At 38.2% G+C, this 27,864-nt stretch overlaps 1 protein-coding gene across 4 annotated transcripts in view; it reads right to left on the bottom strand.

Moving 5' to 3' along the window:
* Positions 1-27,864, bottom strand: part of ATP2B1 (ATPase plasma membrane Ca2+ transporting 1) — a 122,066-nt gene that overhangs the window by 45,399 nt on the left and 48,803 nt on the right. For all 4 annotated transcript variants that reach the window (XM_065934190.1, XM_065934188.1, XM_065934191.1 and 1 more), the window contains exons 2-5: positions 17,458-17,885; positions 6,120-6,317; positions 338-592; positions 121-246 (exon numbers count right to left, since the gene is read on the bottom strand). In XM_065934190.1, coding sequence (XP_065790262.1) covers positions 121-246; positions 338-592; positions 6,120-6,317; positions 17,458-17,665 — 787 coding nt within the window. In that variant the 5' untranslated portion in view covers positions 17,666-17,885. The remainder of the gene's footprint in view (positions 1-120; positions 247-337; positions 593-6,119; positions 6,318-17,457; positions 17,886-27,864) is intronic.

Genomic DNA, 27,864 nt, shown 5'->3' on the forward strand with positions numbered 1-27,864 from the left:
GGATAGGAGCTAACACAAACTACAGAATCCTCTTCACATTACTGGCTCTTAGGGATACTACTGACAGGGGTGTACAGTCGTGGAGGAGGAAAAAGTTAAAAGTTATAAAGAAACTCATACCTGATAAAAGTAAGGGATCCTTATCTAAAGACTTCTTAACATGATCAGATTCACCAGTCAGTGAGCTTTCATCAATCTTAAGATCATTGCCTTGAATAAGTATGCCATCAGCAGGAAGAAGATCACCTAAAACAAAACAATAAAGGTAAGCCAAGCTGTGAACAAGATGACAATAAAATCGCATCCCATGTCACACGGACTGCCCTGTTTTACTTACCATATTTCACCTGAGCAATATCTCCAACAGTGATGTCCGCTACGGGGATCTGAATGACCTGCCCACCCCTGATGACTGTGAACTTCTGCTCTTGTTCAATTCGACTCTGCAAACCTCTGAACTGCTTTTCCTTACTCCAGTCGTTAAAAGCTGTTACTAATACCACACACACTACTGACAAGAGGATTGCAGCTCCTTCGATCCAACCAGTTTCACCTTCACCTTCTTCCTCTCCAACAGACACGTCTCCACAAACTATTTGGAAAGAAAGAAAATGCTTATCAAAAAAGATTCTGAATTGATGGCAACAGACATGTAATTATGATGTTTATATGTTCCGTTAATTTTACGTAGAGCTCTAAACCTTACTGACTCAAAGCATTCCACAGTGAGGATGTTGCTAACTCTGTTAATTTCAAGTTCTCTGCCTCCAAAGATTCTCATCTTCAGGACAGGGAGGCAGTCCAAGGTGCTAGTTAAGAGGGAGGAAACTGGAAAGATTAAATCTCGACCTAAGGCAAGTTACTTGTTTTTGAGACTCAGTTTCTTCATCTGTCAAGTTAGGAGACCACCACTTACTGCAGAGTTGTTGCAAGGATTACATGAGAAGACATTTATAAAGAAGGTCAAGCAGTGACTGAAACTTGTTCATCCTCGACCAATGGTTAATGCTATTAATTATAACATACAGTAGGCAAGCCACATATAGAAACTTAAGTATTATGTGTTACCCATGAATCATGCTTATTTGACATATCAATACCACTGAAGTATGATAAAAGCTTAACTTTCATAAGATAAAACTTTAAGCCAAGTGCTACTCATTAATTCAACTATTTAAGCACCTACCCTCGGTGCCAGACACTGTTTTCAAAACTAAGGATGTGATGAAGAATAAGACATATAAGCTCTCTCTCCTCAGGGAACCTATATTCAGACTGGCAGGTGAGGACAGTATATGAAGAATTCAGTTAATAAAACACAAATAGCTAATTTCAGATATTGTAAATGGCACAAAGAAAATAAAATATGATGATGTGCTATCAAATGAAAAAGAAGGCTAATCATGGTTAAGTGAACAGAGGCCCTTCTAAAGGGTCCATGACATTTGATCCAGGAGCCAAATGATACACGGGAGCTAGCTGTGTAGATTTAAGGGATGAGAACTGCAGGGAGAGATTAAAGTCAGCATAAAAGGGTTTAGAAGAAGACAAGAGGAGGGAAAAAAGAAAGCTCAAAACTGCAGGGTCAGTAATGGTGAAGAAAGAACAAGGACAGTGCTCTTTTTGGATCTTGGGCTGTAGTCTATTTGTGAGTGTAAAATCAGTTCAGTGGCTTATGACCAAACTTTGAGAAATAAAACAGAACAAAACAGAGAAGATATACATGTAATAAAGATAGGTATTGTTTTCTGAAAGCTTACTTTGGTTATTTATAAACTCACATGATGAAACATGTTCTGTGTTCCTATGTAAAGTTAATTCTTACTGAGGGTTGAGCTAAACTCTGAAAGTCAATGGTTCTCTTAGGACATTCAGAACAGGAAAAGGATTATTCACAAGGAAATAAGAAGGAAACATCACCACTAGAAATCATTAACCCATATTCCAGAATAGTGAGAATAACTGAAGAGAGGAGTTGAGGTGCAAGGGTGCTGAATAAAGATGAATTGGTGAGAGGTATGTAGGACAGATGAAGAAAGAGAAGACAGAAATTGGAGAAAAATCAACTGGGGTGAAACGGAAGGGATGATGTGAACAATCATTAAAAATATTCCTGTGAACATCAGTAGGATTCAGTGATCGATGGGTATAAAGTATGTTCTCCAAAAGAGATGGCAGGATGGTCTACTGAGTGTGCCACCTAGCCATTCAAATACTAAAACTTCTATTTTTATTATTTTCAAGCTAAACAAATAACCATGTATCATTGCATACAATAACTAGTTAAGTGAATCTATGGTTGATATCATTTTAAATAGCAGAAGCTGTAAAGATAGCTGATCCTTACCTATGCCCCTGCCCAGAAGACAAGAGATTTGTTTTCTGAGTCAGATAAAGCAAATTTGAATTCAAGAACAGAGAAAGGCTGAAATACTACATTGACCACTTTACTGACCACTTTCACCCACGTGGAGGCAGTGCTAAAATGTAATCTTCCATTATAGCACTGCAGTGGGCTTTGCTCTTGACCAGTTAAAAACGTAACGATGCAGGACTTTACAAGAGTGCGTAAAAACAATAGTCTGACATCAGAAGATGAAATTTACCAGTCATATTTCAACACAAACTTTTACTAACTGGTGGAAGTATCATGGTCTAAGTATCACGATTTAGTGAGTGCACTAAAATTTTCTACTTGGATTTGCCTAACATTATGAGTTTTTTCCTACCTGTGAGAGACATTAAAACCAAGTTCTAAAAGAAAACAAACTTAAGACCCAAATCAAGATTATAAAATATAATAATGTACATTCAATCATGCTATCAATAACGATGTCTTATGGCTACTAAATATAAAAATTTAAAACTTTTCATCTTTTAAACCTATTTTTGTATGTGTTTTAAAATGCTCACATTATATATAGCTTTAAATATATATAAAACATAAATGTATCATTGGGAGACATGTACTCAGACCTTTTCTTTATAGGGTAAATAACCAAAAATGTTTAAAGACAGAGAAACTGAGGTTAAAGGAAAGGAATTGTTAGAGAATTATTTAATTTTCAGTTTTAAATCTCACAAGCACATGTATTTATAACTAAACTACTGAGTATTTCTAAAGAGAGCAGTTAGTGACATATTTCATTTATATATAGTTCCACTTTATATCACACAAAGTTAGAATGATCAAGGAGTAGACAGTAGTAAAGTATTTCTAGAAATTGAATACTTTTCCTACTGATGACCATTACAAAGTTTTAAGGGAGCTGCAGGGAACGATTAATCTCTAAAATCAAAGTCAGGAAAGGATTGTGGTTTACCAGTTATACATGGAAAAGAGAAAAAGTAATAATGTTTTCAGTAAAGTCCGAGTATAAATAAAGTAATAAAAACCGATTTTACTAAAGGTGCTCCCTTGTAAATATGTTCACCTGAGAGGTACTTACCATCTGAATTCAGCCTATGCTATATCACAGGGCAAATACGCCATTCTCAAATCCCCTATGTGATTCTTGGGTCATATATGAAGTGTATATATGACTAGCGCAAAAAAGCAGCTCTCAAAGTATTGTTCAGGAACTCCAGGGGGATCCTCAAGGTCAAAACTGCTTTTACAATAATACTAAGATGCTCTTTGTCTCATATTTCATGAATGTACAGTGAAACTTTCCAAAAACTCCATGAGCTAAAAACAACACAATGACTGCAGAAGCTGATGAGAATCCAGTTATCTTCAATTAAGCCAGACATTAACTAGACACAATGAAATAAAAAATACCACTATAATTCACTGTCTCATTTTAAACTTCATTCATTAATTATAGTAAGCATAATTATATGCTAACAATGTTTATTATTTTAAAATGCACTGATATTTTCTAATTTCTCAGTTTTAATTTAGAATATAGTAAATACCTACTGCTATAACTCACATGATCAAAACCTCTTTGGAGTTCTCAGTACTTTGAGAGTGTAAAAGTGTTCCGAGACCAAGAGTCTGAGAACCACTAGTTGTATGGACTGCAGATTTCTGGGTTATAGTGCTTATTATCATACCAAACAGCACTAGTAAGAAATTTTGATAATCTGGAGTTCTATGACTATAGATTTATAATTACTGGATTTCCTCTTAGGCAAGTCACCACTTCTTAAGTGTTAAATATGATGAAAAGATACATGAAATACATTGAAAAGCATATTTTTTTAAAGTGCAAACACTAAATAACTTTTACCACGGAGCAAAAACATCTTTATATTGTTTATCAAGACCTTCTGGTAGATCTTGAGTCTCTTTAAATGGCCCTAAGACACCAACAACTCTAGATTATCTTCTCAGTTGGATTAACACCAGTTATCTCCTTAAGCAAATTTGAAAAAGGGCCTGCCACTACATTGTACAAATGAAGCAGGCTGAATTCCAAGATGTGTCCAGATTCTGTGAATTAAAAAAACCCACTCCCACTGAAAACATTTTTCTTCAGTTTTCTTATAGTCCTGGGGAAAAAATTTTACAAGTAAAAAGTTTTTGATCATCTGCTAACTCACTTAAGGCTAGAACACCAATTCCCAGTATTCTATAATGACAGCTGGGTAAACCAAGCAGTGAAGAATTTAGCTGTATGTTGCTAAACATGGTATCATCTCCTTTTCCAGATAAACAGACACACACACACTTACATATCCTCATGCCTACCCACCTGTGCACACATGCACATACATGAGCACCTTAGTGACAACTAAAAAAAATTTTTTTTAATCTCAGAGGATATATATCTCAAAACGGTACAGCAGTAATCTCTAAACAGTGGGATTTTCAGTAAACCTGATTTACTTTGAAATGCCATTTTCCCTCTAATTTTTCAACAGCAAAGTATGTACCATTTATTCAACAAATAAAAGTTTTAAAAAATAATCTGGCTCAATATTGCCCAGAATATTGCCTAAATCCTCTTTTATCTACATCAGAGATGTTCACCCACAGGCACTTCTGCCCCCTTAAAGGATACTGGCTATCTTTGGAGATGTTTTGGCTTGCCTCAACTGGGCGATGGTACAATGAACAGGTGACAATGAATGTTCCAGTGCAAAATGTCAACAGTGCCGCTCTGAGAAACCCTGATCTACACAGACTTCAGCCTCAGGAAAATTTGCTTATTCTGTGACCAGCTGTCTCCTCCCACTCCCCCCCTCCCAACCCCCCAAGAAGTTCTCTCTCACTTGAGCTCTAGGCATACCTTTGAAGAATTAATTTAAATGATTACCTAAGCCAAGTTAGCAAATACTTATTAAAATTCTTCATAACTTGTAAGACAGAAGAATGAAGCTTTCGCAAACAAAAATATTTTGGTGAATCCTTCTCCTGATATATAAAATACCACCGGTTCACTCTATAGCTCCTTAAATATAGTGACCAAAACCCAAGCTAGATCTCCTGTCAGATATAGAAAGTACTGTCAGGAAAATTCATGTAAAATAATTTGCTCTAAAGAAAAAGAAGAAATTTAAAAAAGAAATGAAAGACATAGAAAGATAGGAGAAAAACAAAATCATCTGCAGCTACAGGTTAAAGCCAAGTTACCTAAAGTAGAATACTTTGTAGTATAAACATTTCTAAGACAGTAAAGAAATTATCCAGATCATCCACATAACAATAAAATATATACAATATTTAAAGAACTTGGAAAATAATAGCCTGGGAAAAAGAATAAATTTTGCTTTTATAATGATTTTCCAAAAGGTTTTTTTAAAAACCCCAAATTAAAAAATAATTATTTCACAATAGTGTTCTAAAGAACTTAAAAACCACCATGACACATAACACATCATATACAAGCTTACCTCCTGGCCAGACACAGAGGATGCGTATGTGGGCAAGCTATTTAACCTCTGTGTCTCACTTGTAAAATGCAGATGACACCATCTATCTTACAGGGCTATTGGGAAAACTATCTGAGGTAATATATTTAGAGAACTATTAAAAAGCACTATTAGAATGATATCTAGCATACAGTAAACTTAATAAATGCTGGCCTGCTATTTTTATTATGTACTAAGTGAGCAAAAGAGCTGAACTTCACATCATACATAAGTCTTTTTTCCCCTACCAATTTACTTACGTGCATTATCCCCTTCTGGAGGTTGATAAAAAGAAAGGCCCAATGATACTATGGCTGCAATTTCTAATATAATTAAAGTGACATCTTGTAATGCTTCCCATACTAGCTGAAGAAAGGTTTTTGGCTTTTTAGGAGGTATAAAATTCTTTCCAAATACTGCTTCTCTTCTTTCTATATCTGCAGGATTTCCACTTAAACCTAGTAAAAAAGAAAGAAATTTTAGTGAATGATTTTACTACTTACAAATGAAAACATTTTATTCAAAACAGTCATTCTCTACACTTTATAGATTCATTACATTTAGACACAGTGCATAAGATCCTACCACAATGGTTTATTCCTGTGAGTTAGACCAACTGTACGTAATTTAAATCACCAAAAAACATGCGCAGTACTTGAAGAAAATTAAGTAGACGACACAAGGCTGAATTAAGAAATTCCACTTTTCCCAACTGCTGGTTTTTGGTCATACTATCTATACCATCCACTAGACTACTAGAAAACCAGAAATATGTTTGATAGTTTTAGATTGGGATTAAACATTTCTCTGCTCTTTCCTTGTATTTTTCTTCCAAAAGTAGGGAAGCATAGAAAGATGTTTACCTGATTTACTTACAACATCTTAGTTAACAAGTGAAAGCTTTTTATTTTCACTCTTAATTGCTGAACAATGAAAAGTTCACCTATCACAAGCCTGAAAACTACTAAAAGTTCTAATTCAAGTGATAAAAGATTTTTAAGTCACAAAAAAACGGGAGACTTAGGATGACCTTTCCTTCAAGCTTGACTTTTAGGATTTATTTCCAATTGGAGAAATAGGTAGTGCTATTGACTGACTGTCAGTTAAGGAAAAGATACACTTTGTAGGAAATATGATTTACTGCCTAGAGCATGAAATTAGCAAGCTATGAAGCTTAAGAGAAAGTTGCAGGATCAAATTTGCCTTTTCTTCACCTACCAAGTTACTCCTCCTCTAATTTCATCCTGATGATCCCGTCAAGCCTAGGTCCATCCCAATGAGCTACTGCAAAGGCTGTCCACACTTACATTATTAGGGAGGTAGGAAAACAAAAGCGGCTGTCACAAAGGACATTTCCCCAGTTTAAGAGTAATGAAGAAGGGGACAGAGATACTGAGATGACATGCCTTTTATCATTATATATTTAAATCTATAATGAAGTAACCTCAACTCTTTGTTTTTTTGGCAAGAACCCCTTCTAGGAGAACAGCCAGGGAGGAAGACGGGGGCAGCAGATCACTGGAAAGCTCTCGGCTTGCTTTAGCTACGACTCTGGATGTGAGGCAGGCAGAGAGTAGAAAAGAAGAGAACAAAGCAAGCTCGCTGTTAGAATAAACCATGACAAATGGATATATAGATCCTTAAAGATTTACTTCGGTTTATCATTAATTATTATTATTTTTTTTTATTAGTTGGAGGCTAATTACTTCACAACAGTGCAGTGGGTTTTGTCATACATTGACATGAATCAGCCATGGAGTTACATATCATTAATTATTTATTTACTTGCTAAAGAAACCAAAAAGCTTCCAGGGAAGGTTGTCACTAGCAACTGTAACAAAGTCAGGTCCACATTGGGCAGTGTGCAAAGCACTTCTGATGACAAAAGTCATCAATTGAAACCTTCCACAGGCCTCAAGGCTCTGAGTCAGAGTCAATGGAAAGGCAGACAGTGACTGGGGGGAAGGCAGTATGAGAGAGGAAACTCGCAAAGTGTGACTCAGATTTCACAAGCTGTTTCTTCAGGTGAGAGCAATCCCTTCACCAGTCCTGGCTGCAGAGAGTTACAGCCATCCACGGTTTAACTGGGGGTTAACGGAATCAATGCAGTGAGGTTTTCCACAAAACAAAATGTATTTGTTTTAAAGAACTCTACTTTGAGATGTCCTGAAATTATGTGCTTACTGCTTTTCAAATTAAGCAGCCTTTCTTTTATGAAGCGATGATCACTAGATAGTGGGTAGGTTTGTTGTGTCTTCTATTTTAATGCATTATAGCAAAAATAAAAGATGCTTGTTCCTCCCTGTGTCAGTCTCCTTTTTTTTTCCCTAAGAAATATGTTTGAAGATATTAGTTCCATCAGTTTAACTCACCCTTAAGAGTCAACCGTCAATTACATACAACACCTCAGTTTTAAATATCATCACTGTAACTATAAAATTAATTGATTAAATCTTAACTTACGTTGGTTGTTAACAGGGGCTGATATTTTATGTTAATGCTGAAAAGAACAGCCACAGAGCTAAAGACTGCTTTAAAATGTTATCTTAGAGGGAATACAGGAAGTAAAAAAGCAACTGATCCAAAGATTAGCATAATTCTTCTATGCTTCCAGCACACATCTAGAACACTGCACCGCCAAAGCTGTCTGGTTTAGGAATTAGAAGACCTAGGTTCCAGTTAACCTACTGAAATCTTGTGCGAGTCACTTATTCCTTTTGGGGCTGGGGCTGGGAGGGGCAGAATTAATATTTATTGGTATAACCTAGATTGTTTGGGAGGACCAAAGAAGGTACCAAGTATATAAATCATAAACTACAGGGCAATAGTTAATTAAGTGAGGAGGAAGACAAGTTACAAACTGAACACTATAGGTTTTAACTCTCTTTTGGGGACAACTGATTTCTATTAATTTAACAAACTTACGGAACCTAGTTAAGAGTTTTGCAACAACAGTCTGTCCCGCTCTCCGATATTTACTGAGTATCTACTATGCCCAGGTACTGCTTTACTTTGCTGAGAAGTCAGGGTGAACAAAAAAGTCTTACATTCAGCAAGCTTATACTGTACTGGAGGGAAAGAGAGAGAGTTAAAATAATACAGAGAGAGGACTGGCATTTACTCTAAGTGCAATAGAAACCACTAGAAGGCTTTATAGGAGGGTAGTGGTAAGTAATCTCACTTAAACTGACTGAAGGACAAACTGAGGAGTATGTATGCAAGCAGAGGAAAAGACCAGCTGGGAGACCACTCGTCTCTCCAGCACAAGAGGAGAGGTGGTGGCGGTTGGCTCTGGGTTTCAAAAACGGAGGCAGAGTCCCTGAATCTTCCAGGCATCTTGTAAGGAAATCAGATAGAACTTGCTGAAGGACTGGATGAGGATGAAAAGAAAAAAAAAAAAGAAGGGTAAAGCACGATACCTAGATTCTTTTTTGCCCATGCACCTAAATGGATGGAATTAGTAAGGCAGGTTTTGGGAACAGTAGAACTGGGTGGAAAAAGGGAGGCAGGAGTTCACAGTTCTGCTTTACAGGTTTAAACACGACATGCCCATTAAACAAACAGGTGGAAATGTCTAGTAGATAGCTGGTTATCCATATTCAGAACTTGGGAGAGTTCTGAGCCAGAGGATCTCACTATACAGGTGATTCTGGAGCCATGGGCCTAATGGCAGCCCCTGGAAAGCTAGAGTACATTGACAAGAAGGAATCCAGACTGAGGTTGGAGCCTTGGAGCACTCCAACATCTGATGGTCACAGAGGGTTGTGAAAACAACCAAAGGCAACTGAGAAGAAATTGGGGGACACACGCACAGAGGCACAGGTTCATGGAGTACTACCGAAAGGCAGCTTTTAAAAAGATGACGTGGCCGATCATATCAAATGGTGTCACAAAGGTGGAATGAAATGAAGAAAGACTGGACAACTGGCCTTCACTAGATGGAGGCTGATGACTGTGATAAGCAAGCTTCAAGGGGTGGTATGGAAGTGAGTCTGGGAAGGAGGTAAGTGGAGACAGTGAGCATAGGTGACTTCCAGGCATGTGATGCAATAACAAGAAACAAAGCAACCAAGGTAAAAACACAGCCAAGGTAAAATAAAATGGCAACCCACCTCTGTGGTCTTGCCTGGAAAATCCCACGGGCAGAGGAGCCTGGCGGGCTACAGAGCTCATGGGGTTGCAAAGAGCTGGACATGACTGAGCCCACACGCACACAAAGGCAAAATACAGTAAGACGGCCTTTAGTGTTATATTTACCTTTACTGCTCTACTTCTTTATTTTGCTCTTTATTTCAAAATGGATAAATAAAACCATTCTGCTTTTTAAAAGATGAGTGACAGATATTAAGGCAAGCTATTCAGCAGTGGAAATGACCGTCCACACTGGTGACACAGGAGACACAGACTAGTTAATCTAGAGCTCCCCTCTGAAGAAGCCAGGGGAGGTGGAATCCAGGGCATGGGTGTCAGGCTGCTACAGGTGTAGGAAGACATTTCCACTGGGAGCAGGGAGAAAAGCAATGTTTGTGGGTAAGAGAAAGGTAAGCCCTGTTGAAACGGGTAATGAGACTACACGGTTCTAGCTTTAAAAACAGATGAGATATGGTTTCAAATCATTTAGAAAAAACTACAGATGAACAGAATGAGAACTGTTCTGCCTGAACCTATTGGTTCCATAGATCGTAGTGCAGCAGCAATGAGGCCAAGGCATTGATCTTCCAATGGCCCAGTTAGCTTCACAAAGAGGAGACAGATTCGAAAATAGATTAAAAAACCATCAAAAGTAGCCTCAGACTTAATGCTTTTGGGGTCTGGGCCCATCATTCTATGAACAGATAATGGCTCAAGAATACTGTCTTTATATCTGAAAGAGACAGCTTATGGGAAAAAATGCAAACACTATCAAGATACTGATGTTTTATCAAAAAATGTAGCATTCCAACTGCTGAGGCTAATAAAACTAAAATTATGTCTCAATTTAGAAAATGAAGAGGAAAGAGCACTGAAATGGTGGATTTAACTGCAAATCATGGCTAATACACAGCATATCCTAATCTCAAACTTTCTACTTGAGATTATGTCAGCATTTGTGAGTGTGCTGTGTCTGTGGAACAGCGATACCTTCTTTTTAGTGAGGGTCACAGGAAAACACAGCTTCCCAAGTGGGGCAGTGGTCAAGAATCCGCCTGCCAATGCAAGAGATGCAGGTTAGATCCCTGGGTCGGGAAGATCCCCTAGAGGAGGAAATGGCAACCCACTCCGGTATTCTTGCCTGGGAAACCCCGTGGACACAGTAGCCTGGTGGGCTACAGTCCACAGGGTCGCAAAGAGTTGGGCAGAGCTCAGTGACTAAACAGCGGCAACACAGGAAGAGATGCAGATCAAGAAAGCATGTGAAAATCTGTGTCAATTCTTTTTGAAAAACAGATCAATCATCATATTCTCAATTTCAAAAAAGGAGATGTCCCTCAAATTTAAGTGAATCACTATCTGAAGTGAAACTCAGGCTTTGTTCCTGAATGCCAACCGCAGGCCAGATAAGGAGAGGCACAAACATCCCCAGGGAAATGAGTCAGGCAGGATGCCTTTCTCCGGCACTTGCCTTCAAGGAACTCGCAGTTTGGTGGGGCAGACCGACAAGCAATCAGTTAATCACAACCCAGAGTGTTAAGTAGTAATGATGGGGGTGGTGAGGTTGTTAACGGAAGCCAGCAAAAGGAACTGGAATCCAAATTTAGGGAGGTGGGGTGGATAAGGGAAATATAAGATACCAAACCTGAGATCTCAGGAATGATTAAGAGACAGTCACAGGAAGGGTGAGGTAGCATGTTTAAGGTGAAGAGATCACAAGACCGGGAATAAGAATGAGCTTGGCACAACAGTATTTCAGAAAACTGAAAATTTTGCTAGGCCTCAAACACTGAGGAGGAGACAAGAGATGAGATGAAGTAAGCAGGAGCCAGACCCCAAAGAAATTTGTTAATAAGCTACGTGAGAAGTCTGAACTTCCTTCTAAGAGCAAGTGCAAAACCACTGCCAGCTTTCAGCAGGAAAGTGACAGGCAGTGCGAAGGGAGACAGGAAAAAACACTGGTTAGTATGTTGGTACCTGAATTATGCAAGAGAAAGGCAGCAGCCTCAGCCAGGGTGGTGGGGAGGTACACAAGCAGATACCCTTGAGTTTAGAGGCAGGAGTCATGGAATTTGCATGTCGTGTCGACCCAATGAGTAAGAACAGGTGAAAGATTCCTATTGAAGTCAAGTCTACCTAGCAAGGTGAGTGACAGTTCCATCAGAGAGGGGAAATGGGGAAGTATGCTTTCTGAAGGGAAAGTCTGGAGAGGCTGGGAAAATGAAGATGTCTACTAGCAACTGAGCTTTTGGCCCCAAAGCCTGCGAGAAAAGCCTGGACTGGGGCCACAGATGCCGGAGTCAGATGGGAAGTCTTAGAAGCAGAGAGCGTCACCCAAGGAGAAGGCAGAGATGAAGAGGCGAGTGCCCCATGATCGGAAACCCAAGGTCTGCCAACATGGGAAGAAAAGCACAGGAGGCGGATGAAACCGGTCAGACAGGAAAAAGCAAACCTTGAGAGTATAATGTTATGAAAGCAGAAGAGACGACTTTGGAAAGGAAATATTATATTCAAAAAATTGAACCTGAAAAAAACAACACGATGCTGCTTCATACTCTATCAAGCACAACTTTACAAAATAATGTATATGCTACAAGATTTGAGGAGTCAGTATTGCAATTATCTTCAACAAACTCATAAGCAATGAAAACTGGTAACCAGAGCAAGTATTAAATGTATAATTCTCTATATTTTTTAACTGGGGTATGCAATTATCAGAGCAGGAATAAATTTCTAGGGCAAGGTCACACAGAGTCATCAATAGAACCCCCTCACTGGTAACCGTATGCAAGTATCGGAACATACGTGGCTGGCATGTCACCACCATGCAAATCCTTGTCAAACGCCTAAAATCACTGTGCCAACTGCGTATCACCAAACACATACATCAGGGAATCACTGTCTTCCTGCAGCGGCCTGTGAGTCAATAATGATTTATTCTGGGCAAAGGTTGCCTTCTTTAAAGAGTTAGAACACATTTTCATGTGTGACTGCCCGTTCTGTTACATTACATCCTGAAGACATGGCCCGAGCACAAGGTGACCAACAGCCTCATTACCAGCACGTGCAAACAGAAACCGCCATCTGAAACATCATGGAGACATCAGTCAGCCAGGGACAGCTGCTGCTGGCTATCCTGCTTCCTACCGGTCGCTACTTTTGTTTCTCTCTACCACTGTTTTCTTTCCTTAGTTCCTTTTTTCCCCCCTTTGTTCTCTTCTAATTTTAGCAACTACCACTAGAAAGCCTGGTGTCTCCTCTTGCTTTCCTACCCTTTATAAATTCACAAAGCCATGCCTCTTACAGAATACCATTCAGTACCTAATTTTTATGAGTTCATTTTTATCCTTTGCTTAATACAGTGCTATGAATAAGAAATGATACCAAGGGCTGAGATCTGCATTCTGTAAATCTTACTATTAGAGTCTATTCTACCATCCAATAAAAAATATACTATAAAGATAACACAAGGAACACATTAAAATGGAAAAGATACCAAAAGCTAGTGTAAAAATAAAAAGATCATGAGAGAAGGTTTAGAATAGGAAATGAGAAAGTTAATGTAAGGAAACAGTAATAATACAGAAGAACAAAACTGTAATGACAATACAATTGTCATTAGGTTATTTTGTTATAAGATTGCTTTGGCATAAAAGTTCTTTCTTGGAGTCTGGGGACTGTAAGCTAGGTGCTTGGTAACAGATTAAACTAAAAATATGAATAAGTCACAATTCCAGTTTACCTTGAAATTTATAGTTCTAATTCTAAGAGTGAAGATGATCAATAAGAACCACTAGTCCACGGGGTCGCAAAGAGTCGGATACAACTGAGCGACTGAACTGAACTGAGGAAATTTTTAATATGAAAATCACATCTGGCTTCAAACAGTTCCTACTGATCAGTACATGAACGGTAAGGTTCAAACTGAGTCAAGCACTAGTCTGCTAGAAACCAAGCAGTGAGTTAGCAGGCCAAATGAGAAAGCACAGAAATGCAACTTCCTAAGTAGGGCATATTTTAAACACTAACTGATAAACCCCCCCCCCCTTTTTTTTTCACTATGCAATTCTTGTCATCAAAAAAATACTATTGTGAAGAGAGAACACAGACACTCCATTCTCAGTATCTCAAATCTTCTGCACGCTGAGTGAGATAAGCTTTTGTAACAGGCAGTACACTATAGCAGTTAAAAGCATGTTCTCTGTAGCTAGAATGTCTAGGTTTGAGTCCTTCCTCTGGGCTTAAAGGCTGTAGGACTTCAGCAAAGCTGCGTAACCCTTCTGTGCTGTGGGTTCTTGGGCTGTACATTGGATAGGGTCGTTGTGCGGATAGGTTAATGTTTCTCAGTGCTAACTACCAGTGTGGCACAAAAAGCATTGTGTTGTTCTCAACATCTTTAACTGTTCCTCCAGACTTTCGAACAATCTAAGATCTACATCCCTACTGTTTCTGATTTTTCTTCTCCATTTTTCTCTTAGGCATATGTCACTAACATACTACACATCTCATTCCCCACCCCCCACATCTCATTTATTTGTCCTGTGAACTTGTCTCCCAAGTGGAAAATTAAGGCAGGCAGTTTTGTTTTATTCATTGATGTATGCCCAGAGGGCTTCCCAAGTAGTGTCAGTGGTAAAGAAATGTACTGGTTCAATCCCTGAGTTGGGAAGATCCCCTGGAGAAAGAAACAGCAAGCTACTCCAGTATTCTTGCCTGGAGAATCCCGTGCACAGAGGAGCCTGGCCAGCTACAGTCCACAGAGTCACAAAGAGTTTGACAAGACTGAAGTGACTTAGCATGCATGCACATGCCCAGAGCCTAGAAAAGTGACAATCAGATAAAAGATACCTAATAAACACAATAAATCAATTCTAAAACACACATATTCTTACCTTGTATTAACATCTGTGAAACTGGAATGTAATTTAATTATACACTTAAAACTCCCAACACTAATTCTTTTTTTAGGGATTATATAAAATATACGACAATGACCTAGATTTGATGAAAGACTGTATGTGTCAAAGAAGAAATTAATGAATGAAAGAACTAAAGGCACACAAAACATTTTTACCTATACAAAATTCCTGTACTCTGAAGAAGCGTATTTCTATCTCACTTTCCATGATCATAAGCAGATCATACTAACAAAAGGCTACTTTTTGTCTAGATCATTTTACTCGGGCATAAAACCTCCCCAATGATGAGTCACTTGTTATCATTTGCCTAGCTGATCAGTGACAAAATATTCATTAGCTTTCTGAGTGAATTATTTCTAAATTAAACTAGAACTATTCCTTTGGAAATGACATTCCTGTGAAAGCTGCGTTGTTTATATTTATTCTTATTAGGAGTGTACATACAAATATAATGCTTACAAAATCCTTTAAAGGAATATTTCACAATGATAAGTTATATATAAAGAGTAGAAGACAAAAGTTTGTACAGACCTTGACAAAAATTAAATTCACTATATTAGGAGAAAGCTGAGCAAGAGTTTTCTAGTAAATGAGGGGGAAATGGCATTCGCTTGTTTAATAGCACAAGACAGCAGTAAAACATACACAATTTTGAGTGTTGAGTATTTCTACAGATTATCCACAACTTCCACCACGTCGTAAAAGAGGTACATAATCATTCCCTTCCCCTAGAAACTAATGTATTAGGTATAACTTTTCAGTTAATTTAAGAAACTTCACTAATTAAACCAAAAACAATATAAGGAGTACTGTCTGAAATAAGAGAAGAAAAGAAACTGCAGTGCAAACTAAACAGAAACTAAGTCCATTAAAAATAAGAACACACCATGGAGGGATTTTTAGTTATGAGAAGACAAAAGTTCTGATTAACTAATAGGAGGGAAACACAGACCTATGGTTGGGGGAAGCGCAGTTACGGGCGGGTTTCAAAGTAAAGCTCACCATCACTTTCAGTTATATTGAGGGTTTTTTTTTTTAATGTTAATGCTTTTGATCAATTTGGTGATACTGAAACATACAATGATTAGGTTTTAGACTACATGTAGTTAAGTACAGGTGGTTGAATTACTGAATCTACCAACTGAGAATAGCAAAAGTAACGTACAAATCTCTAAAGTCATATGAAGTTAGCTAAAACTTTAAAGTAAGACTTGCATAATGAACAAGCTCCAATTTTGTCATGTTATATCGATTCAAGTCCACGTGTCTGTTCCTGATTCCTTGAAGCAGCTCTTAAAATGGTACAGCATATTTAAGGTGTAACTGAGAGGTCCATGTTTCCAGTGGTTCTGACTTGAGGAAAAGATCCAGACCATCTGGAAGACTTTACAGAAAAAAGAACATACTCCAAGTGACCTGAGGAAGCCCTTTAAGGAAATGGGAATATTGACATCAGTTTCCTCAGAAAAATTAAAGTAACTACCCATCATTAAAACAATGAGCAATTCACATAGAACTATATAAAGGTTTCAAAGAATCTTTTGGTATGATTTAAAATTCTTTAACAATTTTGGAAATAACTTTTTGCTATTACCGCAAAATTTATCACAAGTAGTGGCATGGCATAAGATGCTTCCAGAAAAATGATTTCTCTAGAACTGGCTTTGGACAGATACTCCTTTCTACATATAAAGGATATATACTAATATCCTTAACTTTTAACATTACTAATCATCTATTCTTACTAAAATAAACTGTAACCACCAAACAACTCACCTTCATATATTTGCCTGCCGCTTCCTTTGCAGTGTGCAGAAATGCCTTCCTGAAACTCCCTAACCTTAATTTCATGTTTAACATGATCAGTGTATAAAAAAAGGTCATCCTTTGAAAACACTTCAAAGATCATAATGTAATGAAGTTATAATGAATTCTTCTGCTTCTCAAAAAGAAATTTACTACAAATCAAGAATTATGAAACCAAAGACTTCTTTGAACACGGAAATTGAATATAATTCTAAGACTGAAAACTATTTTTAATCAAAGGAAATGTCTGCTAAATAAAAAATTGCCATCTAATCTATTCCATTTGCTCTGGTACCTTCTGAACAAATTGCTTAAGTTTTAGGTTTAAAAAAAAAAATACAACAACTCAGTCAGCTACAGGCAGTGAAAACTATTTTAAGCTGCCTGGCAAAATGAAGGATAGTGAGCAGGGTTTATTTCCACAGAATCTCCTGGGAACTACCAAGCCTGGTTCCACCCTCCAAAGCTCAAGTGGCAAGACAACCATGCTCTTTAATAAACAAGCAGCAACATGTGTGACAGTACAAAATCCTTCCTCCCACTAACTTAAAATAAATTACTGTGCAATACTATTTTTTGATCTAAAGTTACTTTACACTAATCTGATAGCCAACCCATCTTAAATGTTAATAAAAGCATGGCATCATCAAACAGCAGCTGAGACAATTTAAGCATGCTTCTTTATAAGCCAATCACAGCATTTGCTGAACAAGGTACTAAAAAGGGACGCAATACAGCTCACCTTCATTGGGAGATGTTTTTAACCTGGCGCAGATTCCATAGACGTCTCCATAGCTTTCCTGTATCTTCCGTAACGCGTCTGTGGATCTGAGCTCCATGAGGGCCCGAAGCTCTGCGAGTGTAATTCCAAAGTCTCCATCGTGGTTAGCTTCCTTCAAAGAGTTTTTTACTCCACCATATGCAACCGAATTGTTTGCCATGTCGCCCATTACAGGTGTAATTTGTTAGGAGGAAAATGTTTCCCAAAAGACTCTGTAATTTTCACTTGATGTATTTCCAAGATGAAAATCTCTTAAATAGGAAAATCTTTCTTGAACCAAACACTCATTGTATGACTTCGTAAGGGAGCATCAGCAGCATTTCCCAGGGAAGTATCTTGACCTTTGGCCCATGACTAGTTTCTTCCTATCAGTCATGAGAGGTACACATCTGTAAGAAGAAAATATTTAAAGTGAGTAAAATCCATCTGAGAGTGTTATGCATATAAGCATACTTTAAGTGTCATCAGGTACCTAATCAAAATATACCATTTAACTGCAAAAACAAGTCTCGCACCCCTTAAAATGTTGTGCATGATCAAAGTTCAAAGTATAACTTCTAAATAAAACTGTGTATCAAGAGACATGATATTTCACCATTATTAAATAAAACTGTATTTCACATGACCGATTGATATCATTAATAGTTATCAATTAAGCACATGTTGCAAGCAACACGTTAGCTGCTTTAAATTCATTCTCTCACTTAATCATCACAATTTAATCCCATGAGGTGTTATTACTCCTTACTCTACTGAAAAGAATGGACCTCAGAAAAATTAAGGAGTTTCTACACGGCCAACAAATGCCTGACATCCATGACCTAGGATGCCTCTAAGCTCATGTTCCTTCAAATACACACTACTCTCTCTCTCCAAACCTTTCATATAGAAGAGTGCCTGAAAAGGCAAAATGCACCAGGAATCTTCTCACATGCTTTTCTGCAGTTCTCCTTGGCCACTCTGTGATGCCAGCACCTCTTGGCTTCCTAAAACTATCTTTCACCTGTTTTACAGTTTTCAACTGATTTCTGTCACATGTTGCCTGCTCAGGTCTTCACTGACTAACTATCTAAAGAAATCCTCTACCCCTTAGTCATTCTTCACTGTTATTTTATTTTCTTTTCTGGCCCTTAGTATTACCTGAAATTGTCTTGTTCATTTATTTACTTATTTGTTGTCTCCCTCCACCCACAACATTAGTTCTGAAGGCTGGGCACGGGTTGCTCCATTTTTATATCCTGAGAACCTAGAATTGTGCTGGACCCATGGTAGACATTCAGTAAGCATTTCAAGAATGACTGAATGCATTACTGTAATTTTCTTCACAATACCGGTTGGTTGAATGGGCAAATGTGGAACCCATAGATAGACGGCCCACATGAGCATCTGCAGATTTTGGTATTGGAGAGTTGGGGGGCCGTTCTGGCCTAGAACCAATCTCCTGCTAATACCAAGGGGCAAATGTACTTTTAAGTTCTCCTCTTACTCTAAACCAACTAAAAAAGAGCTCCCAACTTTTCCTTCTCAATATATGTCCTTTTAAACTATGACCACAAAGTTAACACTCATGACAATGGATTCATCTTATTCCCTAATTAGAAAGTTCCTTCCCAACTATCATTATCTTAATCATCTGGGCTTCAGCTCTTAAATCATCTTTGATTCTGTCCACCTCAGCTTCAGTGAGTTAACTGAGCTCAGTTAATCGTTCCTTTGAAAAGCCTCTTCTGTACATCCCCTTTTCTCCCCCATCTTCAAGTGCTCTACACAGATTATAATCACTACCCTCTAGTTCTTTCTCATTCTATTATCTCCTATACAATCCCTTCTACATTTTGAGGCTATATTTAGTCTTTTAAATAACCATCGTGCCACTCTATCTAAACCTATAGGATGAAAATACAGCCTTAATGTTAATATGTTGAGCATTCAAGACTAAGCACAATTTTACCTACTCCATTTCTTTTGCTCCCCAGAATGCCCCATATTTAAGTAAGCATGCATTAAGTTACTCAGTCATGTCCAACTCTTTGTGACCCCATAGACAGCAGCCCACCAGGATCCTCTGTCCATGAGATTTTCCAGGCAAGGATACTGGAGTGGGTAGTCATTTCCTTCTCCAGGGGATCTACCCGACCCAGGAATCGAACCCGGGTCTCCTGCACTGCAGGCAGATTCATTACCAACTGAGGAACAAGGGAAGCCCATATTTAATAAAGGCTTAATGATTGGGCTTCCCTTGTGGCTCAGCCAGTAAAGAATCTGCCTGCAATGCAGGAAACCTGGGTTTGATCCCTGGGTCGGGAAGATACCTGGAGAAGGAAAAGGCTACCCACTCCAGTGTTTTGGCCTGGAGAATTTCACGGGCTCTATAGTCCATGGGGTCGCAAAGAGTTGGACACGACTGAGTGACTTTGACTTTCACTAATGATGAGGAACTAGAAAAGATTACTTGCAAGTGCAATTAATCTTCAGCTATGGAATTGTTACAGGGATGTTTGCAAATCGTGGTATGTGTTTCTCACAGTTCAATATCCATCAAAATTGGCGAGAGGACTTGTTAAACTACAGATTGCCAGCCGCACTTCCAGAGTTCAGCACGGTTAGGGTGGGCTCCAAAGTTTCCTTTCCCAACAAATTCTTAGGTGACACCAACACTACTAGTTCAGAGAGCACAATGTGAGAACCGCTGGACAGGAGAACGGACAAGAACTTTGAACTTTCACCCGCTGGTGAGGGATGGTTGGTGGGGGACGGCTGGTGAGGGACAGCTGGTGGGGGACGGCTGGCAGGGGAAAAGTCCGCTTGCCTTGGTTTAAATTCACAAGGATGTGCTAGTTATGAATTCTGTAAGACATTTTCTTTCGTTGCCTGCTTCCACCCAAATACTTCACTTCACAATTCCACTTCACAAATCCTTATGCTTGCCCAATTATTACTAATTTTACTCATCCCCTAGGCAAAGTGGGTTCATACTCACACATCAATTATTATAATAAGTCAACTTCAAAAGCTGGAGAGGGTGGTTATTTTATGATCTCTGAGTTTTCCTTCCTAAGATTTCTTGGCATCTGAACATCACACCAATCCTAAAGTAAATCATTATTTATTTAAGAAATAAACAATTAAGATTCATTAGTCTACGTGTTGGAAGCAGGTACGTCACCATTCCTCCGGTTTCCAGAAAGAGAAATTTTCAACAAGCTCTGGTCTCCTACCCCATCCATCACCATCGAGCTGAAATGAACTGCTTGACTGATTTTTAAAGAAGAAGGAAGTTCCTCACCAGCTTGCCTTCTTTGTAAACAAGATGTCTGTAAGACTCACACAATCTGGTCTGAATTATTAGGGGCAGACCCCCCAGGTAAAAAATCCTATCATCCTTCAAAATGCCTGGGGTGGAGGCAAGTAACTGTTTAGTTCTGGATTCAGTTATCACACAAAACCTAAGTCATTCATTTCAGCTCTTGTTATTAATAAAACTAGTATTTTTATTCCTATGTGCCAATATTTGCCTTTTCTCTTGACAGAATTCAAGCAGGAAAGAAGGGTGTTATTTACTGGGTGGCCCTTAAATTTCTCAACAATAAGGATACATAACAGAGTTAGAATCTGAAACCTCTATTTGCAAATCAAAAGTCATGTTTCTTATACTATCTCTGCCTCTGCTTTAAGTCTTCACGTTTATCAGGTTGAAATGGAAATTTTTGTAGGTTAAACAGTCAAAACACCAAATGTACCAATTTATATGATAAAACGAGAATTCAATAGACATTAGAGTGGTTACTTGTTATCTGCTACCTCTGCCCCTCCATCCCCATCCCCAGATACCGCCCTGACCATAAGGATGATGGCTCGGTCATGTGCGCGTAACTCAACAAAGGCCAACAGGTGGCAAGGAGGCTTCTGCTGTGACTCTGGAATACAGCCTTGTGTCTTCTTACTGAAGTGAAAACTGAGCTGTGGAAAGCCTCTGAGAATGAGTTTAAAGGGAAGGGAAGGAGAAAACATGAGTGTCAGTGCTGGATTATTTGGGCTCTTGGGTCAATCAATACCTAAAGTCTGTCCTTACCATGATCTTTTCATTATTTGTCAATAAACTCCTTTTGGGGGTTCTTCTATCACTTTGCAACCCACAGGGCTTTGATAAGTACGTGATCACCATGTTCGGGTCCCCCTACTGTTTAAAGAAAGAGAAGTCCAGAGAAAACTACCAAATGCAAATAACCACTTTCCGAAAGTGGACAATATATCTGAACTACTAATTAACCCACAAATGATAAACAGATCTGTTGTCTATTTCTAGATTGTCTATAACCTCGTCTATTTTCTTCTCTTCCCTAGTATTCACTCTTCTAGTCACCTAACTAGAAACTGACAAAAATGCCAGGGACAACAGAAAAGCTTTGCTCTTTACTGTTAGCTACACCATGACAATCAGGAGAGAGATACACTATTTAGGACTGAGATACAACAGAACGTAGCATTTGCTTTGCTTCTCATTGTTCATGAAGAGATTCTGATCTTCCATTTGAAAAGTTTAAGAAGAAATCTTGGAAGCTGAGGCTCCACAAGAGGGGGGTTTTAAAGAAAACACCTATCTCCATACATAATTTATCCCAGAATCCCTAGATGATGTCTCTGATCCAAGCACTGTTGGTAATCTTTGAGTTATTACATAAAAAGACAGATGGTTTAAGACTAGAGTTGGGCAAAAATAGCCACAGTCTTCAAAAAGAATGAGATGGATTCCAACCGACACATACGCTTTACTGTGAATGGGCGGCAGGACCCCAAAAGAAAACAAAAGGATGACTATGAAGTCTTAGGACTGAGTGAAGCTCATAAAGAGACAGTTTTGTTAATGTTACAAATCAATGCTTTCTTTCACAAGGTCACCTGACTCTGGATCATGGAATGGCTGTATGGATATTATTTAGACTCAACAATGATGAGGACAACAAAAATATCACACATTAGAAAAACTAAAAGAAATAGCTGGACAGTTAAAATAAATTTGGTGATGAAATATGGAGTTGGATGAAACACTGAACTCTAAAAGTGATAATTAATATTATACAGTAACATGAAGATTCCTGCAGGCAAGAAAATATATGCTACTAGAACTAAGTGTATTAGCATAAGAGGAACAACCTGAAAGGTGTTAGTTAATGCATTATTGCGTTCCAAATTCCCAACTGTTCTAAACTTCTATTAGTGATGTGAAAACACAGAAGTTATATTTCGCCAATCTATAGATGACTTGAAGCTAGGTAACTCAGCAAGTATATCAGGTGACAGAATCTGGAAAGACAGGTAGGAATGGGAAGTTAACTATAATTAGTACAAAGGTATGATCTCTTATATTTAATTTCAAAAACATAACTGTACAAACATGACATACAAGAAACCCAACAGTATACATTCAAAGACAAAGGTTCTGTTTACTCAAAGCACTGGCTTGATGTTAATTAATTAACATGATGCAAGTGCTTTCCCCTCCCATTCCCAAGCTGTCTTAGGTGGCCGTGACAGGAGTATTAACAACTAACAAAGGGAGTTAACAGAGCCTTTCTATTTTGCCTTGCACAAACACACTTATAATGTTATAGGATCATACAACACAGATACAACATAACATACCTCCCTAAATGTGTGACTACACATAAAACAATGTGAACTTAGCCTGGCACACAGTAAATTGTAAATGCATGTTAGCTATTTTTATTGTTGGGCTTCCCTGGTGGCTGAGTGGTAAAGAATCTGCCTGCCAATGCACAAGATGCAGTTCAACCCCTGGGTCAGAAAGATCCCTTGGAGAAGGAAATGGTAACCCACTCCAGTATTCTTGCCTGAGAAATCCCATGGACAGAGGAACCTGGTGGGCTACAGTCCACACAGTCACAAAAGAGTTGGCCATGACGGAGCAACTAAACAACAACAAACAAATTTTACTGTTAAGATTTCTAAACTTAAACAGAATTCTGATGATAAATCTAATACAGGTGAAGCTCTGCTATACAGATAAAGCATATGATGACTGAATACATCAAGACGACTAATGAACAAGAGAGAGGCACCAACTTTTATGTATACTATAGACAACAGGCCAACTAGATTTTGCATTGGTCAACTATGAATTACCATGAGATGCACAGTGTAAAAAATAATAAAGAGAATGTTGAAGATGTCAGAAAACCAGTCCATTACCGATATGGAAAGAATTTAGTCTAGGAGAGGAGTATCTCAAGTGGCTATTTTCAAACATTTGAAATTTTTAAAAAACTTTCACTCAAGTATTGATTTATAGTGTTAATTCCTGCTATATAGCAAAGGGAATCAGTTATACACACACACATATATATATATTCTTTTTCATATTCATTTCCATTCTGTTTTATCACAGGATACTGAATGAAGCTCCCTGTCCTACACAGTAGGACCTTGTTGCTTATCCATCCTGTGTAAAATAGTTTACATCTGCTAATCCCAGACTCCGAATCCTCCTCTCTCCCTGCCCACTCTTCCGCTTGTGTGTAGCCAACCACAAGTCTGTTTGCTATGTCTGTGAGTCTATCAGTTTCATAGATGTGTGCATTTGTGTTGAATTGTAGATTTCTCATGTAAGTGACAGCATAAAACATGTGAAAATTTACAGTGTAGAACAGTGACTAGATATATTCTGTGGAGTAGTGGAGGTCACAACTAGTATGAAATGAAAGAAAGGTACAGAGAGGTAGATTTTTGGCTAAGGCAGAACTTACTGGTAACAAGTTATCCCAAATTGGAAAGGATCTGTAACAGTTATTAATTTTATGTCAACTTGACTGGATCCCATGGTGCTCAGATATTTGGCCAAACATTATTTATGGGTATGCCTACAAGGGTGTTTCTGGATGAGATTAGCATGTGAATGAGTAGACTACGTAAAGCAGACCACTCTTTGCGATGAAGGTGGGCATCACCCAATCCAGCAAGCACCCAAGCGAAACATAAAATGGTAACTCGCACCCCACTCCCTGCCTGACTGTCCAGTCTTTGGCCGTCAGGCTGGGAATTTCCCATTGACTTCCGTGGCTCTCAGGCCTTCAAACTGAATGAAACCACAAGCTTCCCTGAGTCTTTACTGTGTAGATGGCAGACTGTGGGACTTCTCAGACACCATAACTGCCTGAGCAAATTCCTCCTGATAAATCACTACACAGATAGATTTCCCATTGGTGCTTTCTTTTCTCTAGAGATGGAGAACTCTGACCAATAAACGGTCCCTTGGTCAATCAGACTCTCTACCCTTGGAGTTGATAAAGCTATACTGAAAGAATGCATGGAGGAGAGTTCAATACTTGAAGACAGCCCACGCTGTTTGGTGATGACTCGACTCCTTCCCTGGTGGCGCACTCGGAAGAGAATCCGCCTGCAATGAGGGAGACCTGGGTTTGATCTCTGGGTTAGGAAGATCCCCTGGAGCGGGGCATGGCAACCCACTCCAGTGTTCTTGCCTGGAGAATCCCCATGGAGAGAGGAGCCTGGCAGGCTACACAGTCCACTCAATCGCAAAGAGTTGGACATGGCTGAGTGACTAAGCACATACACACACTAGTCCTGAAAGTCTGTCCCTGTTTTAAAAGATAACACCATCAGTCCTGATGCAGTAAGCATGCTTTAAACATGTATACAATTTCTATTCAGCACTCCATTCCCGTGATTCTAAACTGCTTAGCTTTTAAAAATCAAGATTCCTTTTAGACAAGATTAGGTCAAAGACAACATAACCCAGATAAGAAAACTTACTCTTCTTTGTATACAGTGTATGAAACATAACATCTAATTTGAAGATCTGCTAATTGTGGTCATCAGCTTAGGAAAGACATTTGATTAATTTCAACTTTAGGTTTATGCAAACTGGTTATAAATCTAAATTTGTTAGAAACCAATCTTTTCATTTAAACTTTCATTAATCTCTTAATGTGTCCTTCAAGTCAACCAAAGATTCCCAAGCAATTTTGATTTTTTCCAAAATCACTCCCAACTCAGTATGAAATTCCAAAACAGAAAAAGTTACAGTCCTAAATCTTAGTCTTTAATTTTTTAATGCTTACAGATTCTGTAATTAATTCAGTACATTAAGTTACTTCTGATTTCATATATTCTTTCTCAAAAAAATTCCAACATTTCTCTTAAGGTGTCTACACTGAAATAATTCAGTGTCTTCAAATTTTCATTCATATACCAAAGTAGTTTAAGTGTTAGGTCAAATTTCTATTTACTAGATCTATCACATGTCTCAGTAAACACGAAAGTTAAAAAAAAAAAGTATTTACAAAGGTTCTTAGTCCATGACTCCTATAGGAATACAAATTATGGACCTGGGGTTTGGCAGGGGGCCTCTAAAGATAAAGACAGCTTATTTTCATTCACTTAATGATAAAAATTGTAAGTTTCTAAATCAATATACCAACAATGAACAAAATTTAGAAAGCCAGTATTCTGCTAAAAAGATTACATAACAAAGAATCAGAATTTAACAAGTGAAAGGGATGTTGAAGATCAAATCCATGGTTCATTTTATAGCAGTGAAACCAAATACTCATCATCATCTACTGCCAAAAAGAACAAAAGAAAGCAAGCATTAAATGCTCACAAAAACCATTAAAAGGGTAAAAAGATAAAAATTTAAAACATGGGATAAATCATAACAACATATAAGTTCTACGGCGGCTACTGTGGAGAAAATAACTGGCAGTGCACCTCAGATGGGTACTACTACCCAAGCTGTTACACATCATTTGATTGACAGAAGCTTCTGACTGCAGCCCTTTCAAAAAAGAAGACTCAAGTTATCTCCATTTTCATATTTTTTTAAAAACATAAAAATTGATTCAAATCCTTTGTAGACAAGTAGCTATGAGAAGAGGGACAGTATCTTTATAGCTGTTTCTCACTGTGGCTCCTATTGGCATTTTATTGACTGTGAGCACTATTTCATAAACTCAGAAATCCAGCCTCACCCAGCCCCTTCCTGTCCCACCCCATCAAGATACTAGCAGTAACGCTCAGCCAAGGTGAGCAATCTGAAACTCCCCACCTTACATGCTCCCTAAGGGAGGCAGACTGTATACCTATGATTCAACTTAAGAGGAAATGGCAATCCACTCCAGTACTCTTGCCTGAAAAAACCCATGGACAGAGGAGCCTGGCAGGCTACAGACCATGGGGTGGCAAAGTGTTGGACACGACTGAGTGAGTGACTAAGCATCCTTTCCACATACTGAACATTTATTGAAAGACAAGAACCCTAACTTATTTATCTTTGATCTTCATATCTTAAACAAGAGGTACTACTCTCTTTCAAGTTCCTTATGTAGTCACCTTCTGCAGAAAAAAACATCATACCTGACTCATATCCTATAACGAAGTTTTAAAAAACTTAAAACAATTTTAATAAGAAATAAAAATTTACTGTAAATTGCTGAACAGGTTTAGCAACTACTGTAATATATGACTGCAACGGAGGAAAGATCGGATGATCTAGTATCATACACAGGAAGGAATAGACATCACAAGACCATGAGCGGGAAGCTTCTATTACAGGATTTTGTTATACTCAAATTATTCCATTTAAACACTGAAGAACCAAGGGACTGTTTACTTTTAACATTACTCTGAACTGGCTTTAATCGCATTTTAAGGGACTTCGAGAAAACATACACACTTGCATAAAATATTAAGCTTGTTTAGAAAAGTAATTTACCTCAGGTGTGTAAAGAATGATGTGGATACACAAGATAAAATCCACCGAACAGGATCTGTTTCATAAGAACTGACAAGCAGAAAATAAGCACTGTCTACAAGGCCTGATTTATAAGTCTCAAAAAATTCATGAATATCATTGCTATGTCTGTGTTGACAAAAAAACTAGCCCTACTCCTCTCAGCAAGTTACTTATCCACCAGAGTCTTTGAGAGACAGACTAAATACAATACTTGGAAGGGCAAGTTACAGATGCTGCCAGTGATAAATTCAGCATGACCACTTTAGCAAATCTCTCAGTGTGGGAAGCAAGTAGATTAGAATAGCGGAGGCGCTAATTTGTTCTTCTAGTACAGCTTTTAACACACGGCTGCAATGATTTGTTTACCACTCTGTCTTCCCCAATGATCTGTGAACTCAAGGCAGGATCTGTGCCATTTCTTTTCAACCCCCAGCACTCTCAGGAATATAGTAGGAGCTCAATGTTTACTGAATAGAGACATTCTTTTTTGAACCTTAGCTAAAAATCTATTTGAAAAGTAATCAATGCCAGTTCAAACAGCAGAGCAAAACAAAACCTTCTAAACTTATGTTTAAAATAATATGCTGGGTGTTTAG

The sequence above is a fragment of the Muntiacus reevesi genome, chromosome 4 (assembly GCF_963930625.1).
Source record: "Muntiacus reevesi chromosome 4, mMunRee1.1, whole genome shotgun sequence".
Lineage (NCBI taxonomy): Eukaryota > Metazoa > Chordata > Mammalia > Artiodactyla > Cervidae > Muntiacus > Muntiacus reevesi.